This window comes from Coregonus lavaretus (genome assembly GCF_964263955.1).
Source record: "Coregonus lavaretus genome assembly, chromosome: 19".
In the NCBI taxonomy this organism is placed as follows: domain Eukaryota; kingdom Metazoa; phylum Chordata; class Actinopteri; order Salmoniformes; family Salmonidae; genus Coregonus; species Coregonus lavaretus.
Genome location: NC_140006.1, coordinates 6334463 through 6346287, shown reverse-complemented (window position 1 = coordinate 6346287; position 11825 = coordinate 6334463). Strand labels below are relative to the sequence as shown.

Genomic DNA, 11825 nt, shown 5'->3' with positions numbered 1-11825 from the left:
GATTCACACAGTCTCCTCTGAACAGTTGATGTTGAGATGTGTCTGTTACTTGAACTCTGTGAAGCATTTATTTGGGCTGCAATTTCTGAGGCTGGTAACTCTAATGAACTTATCCTCTGCAGCAGAGGAGACTCTGGGTCTTCCTTTCCTGTGGCGGTCCTCATGAGAGCCAGTTTTATCATATCTCTTGATGGTTTTTGCGACTGCACTTGAAGAAACTTTCAAAGTTCTTGACATTTTCCGGATTCACTGACCTTCATGTCTTAAATAATGATGGACTGTCATTTCTCTTTGCTTATTTGAGCTGTTCTTGCCATAATATGGACTTGGTCTTTTACCAAATAGGGCTATCATCTGTATACCAACCCTACCTTGTCACAACACAACTAATTGGCTCAAAGTCATTAAGAAGGAAAGATATTCCACAAATTAACTTTTAACAAGGCACACCTGTTAATTGAAATGCATTCCAGGTGACTACTTCATGAAGCAGGTTGAGAGAATGCCAAGAGTGTGCAAAGCTGTCATCAAGGCAAAGGATGGCTACTTTGAAGAATCTCAAAGCTCAAATATATTTTGATTTGTTTAACACTTTTTTGGTTACTACATGATTCCATATGTGTTATTTCATAGTTTTGACATCTTCACTATTATTCTACAATGTAGAAAATAGTGAAAATAAAGAAAAACCCTTGAATGTGTAGATGTGTCCAAACTTTTGACTGGTACTGTATGTATTTATTTTTTATCAAATAAAAATACATCGTTAAAGTATCTGCTTTCATTTCACCCAGTAGGTGGCGCCAACACACTTCTTTGGATGTAATCCGCCAATAAAACCTTAAGAAGAAGAAGAATCTGTGACCCGGATGTACTTAGTTATCCTTGCCTGCTTCACAGCGGTCGGGATTTCCGCAATATCAAGGATGGCGAAGACATACGATTATTTGTTTAAATTACTGTTAATCGGAGATTCTGGTGTCGGGAAGACATGCGTGTTGTTCAGGTTCTCAGAGGATGCCTTTAACTCCACATTCATCTCCACCATAGGTAGGTGTGACTTTGGTTAGCCACACAATGCCATGTTTACAAAACCTATGTCAGTACCGCAGAAAGCAGCTAGTTTATAATAATATGCCATTTAGCAGACGCTTTTATCCAAAGCGATTTACAGTCATGCGTGCATACATTTTTGTGTATGGGTGGTCCTGCGGATCGAACCCACTACCTTGGCGTTACAAGCGCCGTGCTCTACCAGCTGAGCTACAGAGGACCAGTTTATTGTCCTATGATTATTGAGCAACGGACTACATAAAGTTAGTTAGCTAACTGATTATCTACAATCACACTGAATAAAGTGTAAAGTTACAACGGCATTGACGTTGTTAGCTGTAGTGCATAGCTATATCTACTCAACATTTTAACTAGCTAGCTATAAAGCTAATGCTAGCTAACGTTAAGTAGAGACTTTAGATTGCTAGCCTGTTTTTCAACTTTCTGAACTTTCTGTAGTTTACTAGCTAATAGTTAGCCCTACTATCTAACATAAGCTACCTCTAAATGAGCTAGCTAAATCCAAACTATCAAGTGCTATCTACTGGCCAAATATATTTATAACTAACCCAAGATAGTTCATCTGTGTCGTTTACAGTGGGAGCAAATGAAGCATATTGGGCAGAACAAGCAAGGAGATGGGCAGAGCCAGGCATGAGCTAGCGAGATCCTATTGGCGCGTTGTATTTGAATATGTCTGCGTTAGAGAGCTTCCTCTGTGAAGTGGGCGTGTGCACAACAACGCAATGTTTATACTTTGACTAAGCGTCAAGTCTATACAAGTTAGTGCACTGTGTTCGTAACAGATTCTAGTTTTGGGAACAGAAAAATGTATTAAGATCAGATGAGAAAATGTGCAGAATGTCGCCACAGTTTCACCTAGTTCCATCCTCTCCCACTACCCGCGGCTGGACTTCCTCTCACTACCATATTTAGTGGTGACAACGTTCGAAATTGATATTTCAGGTTATAGCCCCTGCGACGTGTCTGGGTAGCGGTATGTTCATAACTGTACAGCAATGTAGCTAAATCGCTTTTAGCCTGGCAGCTAGTTAGCAATGGGAAAGGTAAAAAACATAATTCATGGCATATTATTCAGCTAGTTAACAGTTTGGCTAGCTTACCCTGGATGCTGTTGATGCCACATATCATAAACATTCACCCTTTACCTTTTTATTGTATAGGAAGTTGTAGATAGAGCTACTGTATGCTACTAGAGATTAGTCATACTATTGTGTTTAATGGCTAGGTATCTAATTTCATATTCCCTGTCCCTCTTATTCTTCTCCCATAGGCATTGACTTTAAGATTAGAACAATAGAACTAGATGGCAAGAAGATTAAGTTACAGATATGGTAAGTTGTGTCCTTTTCATGCACTTTTCCATGAGCATCAAGACTGCTTTCATACAGAGAGGAGAAGGGGTAGGCCTAGGCTACACCCCAAAGCATTTTGCCTTGCAGTTATAGCTAGGTAACTATCCTGGAGGATATTAATAATGTCCATGTAATTCAGCTGATTGTTGTCCTCCCATGTGTCTTTTGCAGGGACACAGCAGGACAGGAGCGTTTTAGAACAATCACGACAGCATACTACAGAGGAGCAATGGTGGGTAAACACAACTTCTTCCTCGAGGCATTGACTCAACATTGAGGATTTGACTTCCGGTTTTCCATCCTCTGACGTTTCATTGTCTCACATCTCTCTGCAGGGTATCATGCTAGTCTACGACATCACCAACGAAAAGTCCTTCGACAACATCAAGAACTGGATACGGAACATAGAGGAGGTATGTTTGCTTAAATTTATATTTTATTATGTTATATTCTTAACACGACCCACATACTGACTGGCTAGTAGTTCTCTCGTAGCTCCCCTGTAGCTCAGTTGGTAGAGCATGGCGCTTGCAACGCCAGGGTTGTGGGTTCGTTTCCCACGGGGGGCCAGTATGAAAATGTATGCACTCACTAACTGTAAGTCGCTCTGGATAAGAGTGTCTGCTAAATGACTAAAATGTAAATGTTTAATCTGTCAAAGCCAACAGTATGTAGTATTTGTTTGTATCATAGTATTAAACCACTCTTATCTTATCTTCTCCGTAGCATGCATCGGCTGATGTTGAGAAGATGGTTCTTGGTAACAAATGTGACATCAACGACAAACGGCAGGTGTCCAAAGAAAGAGGAGAGAAGGTAAGTTCTGCTGCAATCATGTAATGAATCACAAGCCGAATGTCATTTTTGGTGAGTTTGGACATTTACAAGCAAATGTGAATGAGAGACATTGTGCAAATGAACAAAGTTTTGACGCATGCTTGTCTGAAGGAAGAACAGTACTGGCTCTGGTGCAGCATGTGCACACGCTGTGTCTTGTCTGTCTGGAGTGGCTAGGGCAACAGGCCTGCCAGATCTGCTCAGTGAAGAGGGGGGAGGACCAGACGTGCCGAGAATGGAGAGGAGAAGAAACACAAGGAAATCAAGATAGCAGTGGCAGCTGTACAGATAACTCATCCAAAGGGCTTTGACTTCTCAAACACGGCAGAGAGATAACACTATATGATGCCCGGTCTCCTTATTAATTCAGCCACTTACTTAGATAACGCAACTAAGTTTAACTTGCTAGTTAACACAGAATTCTGTGTTTTTCACGCATAAAAAAAGTGAACGCATAAGGAATATCTGGCTGCGTTTTGTAAATGCAGATCTAAAATGCTTCATATTGTAATTTCTGCTCGGCATCAGACACATTTTTTTCTTCAGTTGCACTTCTCCGCTCGGATGAGAATTCACAAACGGCATTGTATCAGCAGACCATGCTCTGACTGATGTGTATCTACTTTTCTTTCGGTACTTTTCTAGGTGTATCCTACTTTTCTCCTGTAAAATGCAAGATGAACTTTAAGCAAAACATTAGGAAATGTAGCTGGCTACATCTATGGAAAACAGAACTATGATGGTCATTCATTGTTTTTGCAAAAATACCTTGCTTTTTCATTCTAAGCTCATTTATTTGTGTGGCTGCCAGCAAAATAGCGTTGCACTTCTGTTGTCATCTGATGAAAATGAAGCTATTTTCTGCCGAATGTGTTGCACTAATGTATTTTCTGTGAAGTAACTATAATTGCACGCCCCTGATCACTCTAAAAACACTGACTTTCAATATAAAACGCGACCCCTGTCAATTCACAGCTGGACTCACCTGCTCCTATTTTTTATTTATTTTTACAAAACAAAGGCTACAGTTTCAGAAAGCATCAGATATAGTAAAAACGATGGATAGAGGAATTATCCCCCCACAACTTTCCGCAGCACGGAAGTGCGGCCCTCCAGACTTCGGTGAAGACCAGGCAAAATAAATTCAGAGGTCCCTGATGTAGAGTCAAAGCATTACTCCCCTCTTTTCTCAGCTGGCGTTAGAGTATGGTATCAAGTTCATGGAGACCAGTGCAAAGGCCAATATCAATGTGGAAAACGTGTTTTTGACGCTTGCCAGAGACATCAAATCAAAGATGGACACAAAATTAGTAAGTTCAACCTCCCTTTTCTCCTACCTTTTCTGTATGAACAATACATTATAGTTCAATAATGACTTAGGTTTGAAGAAGGAACTTTAAGAATGTCCAAAAATTAAATGCTGGACATATATTTAAAAATAAACTGTGTGTCTTTGTTCCAGGAGGGCAACAGTCCCCAGGGGAGCAGCCACGGGGTAAAGATCTCAGAGCCCCAGAAGAAGATCAGCTTCTTCCCCTGTGCCCTACTGTGAGGACCTGACCAAGGTTACATCCCAAATGGCACCCTATTCCCTATATAGTGCAATACCTTTGACCATTGCCTATAGGGCTCTGGTCAAAAGTAGTGCGCTATGTAGGGAATAGGGTGCTGTTTGGGATGTACACCCAAGGCCTTGCCTGCCCAGCCCTGGCTGGGACAAGCTGGGGCGCTGGCTGGCTGGCTGGACACAACTGGACTGTGCTTGCTCCCAGCACCCCCTCACCTTCTACCTATTTTCTTCAGCCAGTCCCAATTCGCTCCCTACCTCTTTCCCTTGGACCTAACCCTTAGATGTTTTATGCATCTAAAGTGTTTGGATAGGTATAAGCAGTTTAGTGGTGGAGCTTCCACCATATTGTTTACACCTTACAGATCTGTGAACATCGAAGACATAGGACCAATGGGAATTGGTAGGGAGAGAATTGGGAATTGCCCCTCTCTCTCCTCCTCCTCCCTGTCCTCCTCTCCCAACGTCATGCCCGAGGGCAGGTGGAGTATCCACGTCTCCCATCCACGACGTCCCCATGATACCTGGTGATGCTGCAGTTCTTCCAGCTAGCTCACCAAGCTCCTGTTTCTCTCCACGAGTCAGACAGGCTGATCAACCGGTGAAGACGCCACTCGTTTTTCGAAACATTGTCCAAATGTCATTTCACACAAAAGATGGGCTCTTCCTTCCTTCTGTTTCACATTAGTCTCTCTACGTATAACATTTTACATTTTTCACACTCACCCACATGGATGCACAACTGCCAAAGTTGGTGCCCCACTTACTTCCCTGTTAGAGTAGCTTGAATAACCTCAGAGGTTTGGGATTGGGAACATGATGATGTGGATGTTTAGATAATATTTTCTAATAGTCCTCAACTCCCTAGCCATATTGTTAACACATTCTGGAGGCTGATAGGCTTTTTTTGGTTTGATGAAACAGAGTTGTTAAATGAATGATGATATATGCCTTGAAGATGCACAATCTTTCAGGAAAGAGTGATCACTAAATCATTTGAATATTCAGACTAAAAGAAAAAGAAACAATTTGTTCCATTTGCATTCTATTCTGTTCCGTTTAAGACAATAATGTAATGCTACAGTGCTCTAAACAAGAGATGCTTGAATTGCAACAAGCCTCTTTCTCTGAATGATGTTCTTGTGCTGTAGCTATTCAACTGTTGTTTGACTTTTTTACTGCCAGTCCCTGGTCTTTTCTCTTCAGGCTTGAGAACCTTCACACACGAATGTCCTTGAAGGTTTACCTCTTAAGACGAGGCCTGGGGCTACATTCCAGCTCTACAGTGTTGTTTTCTTCTCTAGAACATTCTTGTGTAAAATCTGTTCAAATGTAATCTAGTACAGAGTTGTCACTTAGCTAACCAGAGAGTAGGGCACTACATAGGGATTAGGCTATATGACGTCTCTGAACAGGGGTGTGTATCTGTTTGTCTGCTAGTACCAACAGCAATGTTACAGTGTGGACAGACAAACAAACCCGATCCAATCCATTCCTTGCACTTTACCAGTAACCTGTGTGTAGTCTGTGCCAAGTGATTATTTCGCAATACCAGACAAGCATTTTATTTCGGTTTAATTTAATGGCATTTCTGATCTATTTTATTGGATCATGGTAATGGGTGGTAGATACTTTGGGCATACCTTAGATAATATTTGAATTGTATTAGACAATTATTATACCTTTTTTTAAATGGCTTCCTATCCTTTTCTACTTTTAATTTGTGTTCTACGGTTCAGGGCCTGTGTTCACAAATGTCTCAGAATATGAATGCTGATCTAGGATCAGGTACTCCCTCTTATTCGCTATGATTTAAAAGGCAAAACTGATCCTAGAATATCATTCCTACTCTGATACACTTGATACATACGGGCCCTGATATCAGTAAGTAAAGAAGTCCTACATTTTCATGGTGGTTCCTACATAAATTTGTTATGGTATGGTGTTTACAGTTTTAGTTGTATGCTACTGTCCTGACAAATTTGAGTATACTCTATATGTGATGATCTCTTGGCTTATGAAGTCAAGTTAAAACCAGTCAACGTCACCAAGTTCTTGTTTGTTGTGGTATGTCCTCTGTTTTGTGTTCATGTTTGTCATTTCGGTCAGTACCTTGTTTGACAGCTAGGTGGCACCATATCACCAGCTGACGCTGTTACAACATGGACACATTGCTGTTATAACAGCAAGAAAATGTCCTTAGTATGCACTGAAAATTCCATTGAAAAGCTGTGTAATGTTTTGGAAATGGAAGAAAAAAGTGCATATGTATTATGTAAACATTTTGTTTGTTGATCTATACCATCGAGTCCTCTTTACCTCAGACTTCCCAGTTTGCCTCTTCCTGTTCTTTTACATGTCTATGTTTTGAAGAGGAAAAAAGAGAGCCTGAGTGCCAGCCTGTTTGTGCTATCATGCCAACTCTATGTTTAGCTTGACAATGATAGCAGAGAAGTTGGCATGGGCACAAACAGATCTGGGTCCACGGTATAAAAAAAGATAATAGAACATGCACAACATTGAAATGGGGTCCTTTTATCCTAGCCTGCACCTTTTCTATATTTACTGCTGTACTGGGACCTAATATTGCACCCTCCTCTAAACCACATGTCTTAATAATAACTAATACTCAGTCTCTTCCAGTTTGGAGCTATTGTCATTGTCAAGCCATTGCAAATGTTTGACATGACAATTCCAAAAGGAGTTGGCAAGAGAGCAGAAACAGACTGTCAACCAGCCTAGTTTGAAGCTATGCATTATGACATTTGGACCTCTCCATTTTTGTGTGATTTTGTTATTTTGAGAGTTCTATATCTGTGAAATGGTTGCCCCACATACAGTACCAGTCAAATGTTTGGACACACCTACTCATTCAAGGGTTTTTCTTTATTTTTACAATTTTCTACATTGTAGAATAATAGTGAAGACATCAAAACTATGAAATAACACATATGGAATCATGTAGTAACCAAAAAAGTGTTAAACAAATCAAAATATATTTCAGATACTTCAAAGTAGCAACCCTTTGCCTTGATGACAGCTTTGCACACTCATTGGCATTTTTTTTATGAGCACATTTTCATTCCATGTTGATTGCAAGGTACACCGGGAGAATCAAATAACAAGTTACATTTAGAAAGAAAAACTGTTGTAAATATATCTACTTGAATTTGACTGTACTTTCTAAAATCATACTGAAATTGATCTACAGTTTTGTAGATATCTGTGCTTTTGATTTAATATAATAAGATTATTTTAAAAAGTCTGCGACTTTTCATTGCAAAACCTTTTGCTACTAATGAGTATGAGTGTGACTCAGATGGATTGTAGATTGGGACAATGGAGTGTTTATGCGTCCATGACACAGATACCTCTCCCTCCATTGCTCCTCCATGGTTCAGTGAAATATCGCGGCAGATGTTTTTATAGCCTGCTGTAACTGAGCCCCTGTAGATGATCATTCAAATATGTTGGTCATCATACCTAATGAGCCCTATCCTGATAGCTACAGGAGTTCGAGCTTCATAATAGACTATTTAGCTGCAACAGCAGGTCAGCTGCCAATATACAGTACCAGTCAAAAGTTTGGACACACCTACTCATTCAAGGGTTTTTCTTTATTTTTACTTTCTACATTGTAGAATAACACATGGAATCATGTAGTAACCAAAAAAGTGTTAAACAAATCAATATATATTTTATATTTGAGATTCTTCAAATAGCCACCCTTGGCATTGATGACAGCTTTGCACACTCTTGGCATTTTTATTTATTTAATCCATTTTAGAATAAGGCTGTTACATTTACATTTTAGTCATTTAGCAGACGCTCTTATCCAGAGCGACTTACAGTTAGTGAGTGCATACATTCTTTTTTTGTCCCTGTGGGAATCGAACCCACAACCCTGGCATTGCAAACGCCATGCTCTACCAACTGAGCTACATCCCTGCCGGCCATTCCCTCCCCTACCCTGGACGACACTGGGCCAATTGTGCGCCGCCCCATGGGTGTAACGTAACAAAAGGTGGAAAATATGACTTGCTTAAACAAATGTGGTTTCTACTGACAATTGAGATGTACAAACTATGGCATAAGGGGACGAAGAGTGGATAAGAGGCAATTTGTAATTTAGATTAAGACGTTAATGAGCGAGCTAGGACGGACTTAGTCAATATAACTATTTGTTCAGCACTTTTGAAATGTACAGCGACAGAATTCAGAACATTGGCCGTTCTTACAGTATTCTCCCTGTACACCAAGTCAGAACCGTAGGTTAAATAAAGGGGGCACATAAGCAGACAATGAAAGCTCTTACAATATTCAATGACATTTCTTTAAAACAGGCTATAGGCTACATGTGCGCCACCAAGTCAGAACAGTAGGCTAAGTTATGAGGGGAAAAGGGACCAAATTATTATGGTGAGGCACATGGGCTACTAACCGCTTACTACACAACATACACTTAGTATTACTTTCTTAGCTACAGTATACATATCTCCCTGGGATATTACATCACTCATGCAGCAGCATACAATACATTTTTGGACTCACCTTGTTGTGCTGTGCTCACTTGAACAGGAAGGTGGCGCGGCAGTCCTTCTTGTGGGCAAATGTTGTCATCAAAGTCTGGCATTCTCTGGATTTATGGTGCTTTCAAGACAGCTGTGAAGTCTGAAAAAAACAAGGTTGAATCATGATGTCAGTGATCTTTAGGTCGGAGCTCTAGAAAGAGGCCGAGTTCCTGACTTGCAATTACAAGTTGGATGACCTTTTGAAAAGTTATTTTCCCAGTTGGAGCTAGTTTTTTCCGACTTCCCAGTGGTCTTGAACTCATTTAAAGTCTGAGATTTCCACGTTTCCAGTTGTTTTGAACGCGGCAGAAGTCATGCTGAATTGAAAGCATGGCCAATGTTGAATGGTTATCCTTTTAAGCTTGGAAAAGAGACCCTTAAACCCAGACTTGGACCACACATCCACTCCACTGAATAGGAGGCTAGGGATTGTTTTGTAATGCTTGCAGTTAGCCACTGAATCCTTCCAAACCACTCATTGTTGAATTTGCGATTTCCAACTTGTTCTGTAATGTTTATGTCCAATGGCCGATGAGTACCGATACGTTTTATCTTCATATGACAAGGATTGAAAAGGATTTGCCAGTAGATTGTCGACTTGATTCATGACGATGACTGCTAGCTTGCTAGCTAAGATTTTGAAAGTATGATGTTGACATGATCAGTCCAATATAATGTGATTTGACGTCATTTTATCTGGCCAATGACCTTGAGCCTTCGTGGATGGGCACTTCTAATGTAACTCTATGGCAGCACCCAAGGGGCTTGAATATTCAAGCTCTACCCTTAGATTTGGCAGTGGCACAGTGTCCCCATGAGTGACAGAACACTGAGGCAATCACGGCGCAACTAGAGAACATTACCAACCCCTACGCTCTGTATTTTCCACTGGCTGCCCCACCACCACAGAAAGCACTGAGCTAGGCAGAAACACCTGCATTTTGGAGCTGCCTTACTCAAGAAAGTGAAAAAAGAGACCATGTTTGTATGCGGCTTTATTAATTCAAAGTTTTGTATTTAAAAAAAAAAACATTTGCAAACTGATACGTGACACGTATTAATGCCAAAATAACATGCAAAACTGGCAACATTTATTTTTATTTTTATTATAATAAGCTAAAAAATTTAACAGGTAGGGCTCAAAACAGGGGTCTCTGCCCCACCTGCCCTGAATGACGGGTTGCCACTGGCCCTAACTATGAAGGCACTCCATGCACACCAGACAGACCTGAGGAAGTCTGGCGAAAGGACGATCATGTGCTGGAAGTCCTCCAGAGAGCCGTCCATCGTTGTCCAGGTCGGCCTTGTCGATCACCTTCTCACACACCATCCGCACCTCGTCCTCCATCAGCTCGTTCCGCGTCAGCTTGTTCGGGGTCTTCTCCAGGTCAGACTTACACAGGAAGTTATTATTGAGGAGGAAGAACAGAGTAAGCTAGGTGGTCTACTAGCCTCAAAGACATTGTCTGTTTTATGTTTTTACTTTAGCCTCTTTTACTTTACAGCTTATTTTGTTTAGCTTGTGTTGACTAAAGTTATGCTGTTGTTAAGTCTACTTTAGACAAAGTGTCTCTGGATAAGAATGTAAAATAGCCAATTTGTATGCACTAAGTCCTGTTTTGATGTTGTGGCCTTTGTTGATTGTTTCACTTCAATGAGGTTGTTAACCATGTCAGTCTGTCAGTCAGTCCACAGAGGTGGTGAAAGGGTCTAATCAACAATTGTGAATAGAAGCTGTCATTGTGTAATACTGTGTATGATGTATGACTTATGACTATGTATGACGACTAGGTTGTTTACAAATTTCCATGTGCCTTAACATAACCAACAGACCTCATCCTGGGTTAACTATTGAGATAAAAAGGCCAGTTCAGATGCTTTTGTCTTTTTGTCCAGTAACTAAGCCTTTCTGAATGGAGCTTTCCTACATTTCCTATGCATTTTCTTTTATGAATTAATGGCTGAAAATGTTAATTGACCCATGACCGTGGTCGTGTCTCCGCACCTCCGCCTGCGGTGAAACATCTTCATCTGTCATCGCCGGTTAATTAGGGGGACTGGTGCCACAAACCATACAAGGCCTTTTTTGTACAGCCAGGCTACATGTACACTGAGTGTAGACTGACCAGGTGAAAGCTATGATCCCTTATTGATGTCACCTGTTAAATCCACTTCAATCAGTGTAGATGAAGGGGAGGAGACAGGTTAAAGAAAGATTTTTAAGCCTTGAGACAATTGAGACATGAATTGTGTATGTGTGCCATTCAGAGGGTAAATGGAAAAGACAAAAGATTTAAGTGCCTATGAACGGGGTATGGTAGTAGGTGCCAGGCGCACCAGTTTGAGTGTCAAGAACTGCAACGCTGCTGGATTTTTCAACGTCAACAGTTTCCCGTGTGTATCAGGAATAGTCCACCACAC

At 40.8% G+C, this 11825-nt stretch overlaps 1 protein-coding gene across 1 annotated transcript; it reads left to right on the top strand.

Moving 5' to 3' along the window:
• The first annotated feature begins 873 nt into the window (after positions 1-873).
• Positions 874-7128, top strand: LOC311147111 (ras-related protein Rab-8A-like). The gene is made up of 7 exons (XM_084183739.1): positions 874-1050; positions 2348-2408; positions 2601-2661; positions 2765-2842; positions 3156-3245; positions 4460-4576; positions 4729-7128. The coding sequence occupies exons 1-7, from the start codon at positions 927-929 to the stop codon at positions 4816-4818; spliced, it is 621 nt and encodes a 206-aa protein (XP_084039865.1). The 5' UTR covers positions 874-926; the 3' UTR covers positions 4819-7128.
• Positions 7129-11825: the final 4697 nt, after the last annotated feature.

Bases quoted from the DNA above. Each gene is read 5' to 3' on its own strand.
- LOC311147111 (XM_084183739.1), top strand. From the start codon at position 927: ATGGCGAAGACATACGATTATTTGTTTAAATTACTGTTAATCGGAGAT. The intron at 1,051-2,347 runs GTAGGTGTGACT...CTTCTCCCATAG, and splicing joins CACATTCATCTCCACCATAG to GCATTGACTTTAAGATTAGA. The intron at 4,577-4,728 runs GTAAGTTCAACC...TCTTTGTTCCAG, and splicing joins CAAAGATGGACACAAAATTA to GAGGGCAACAGTCCCCAGGG.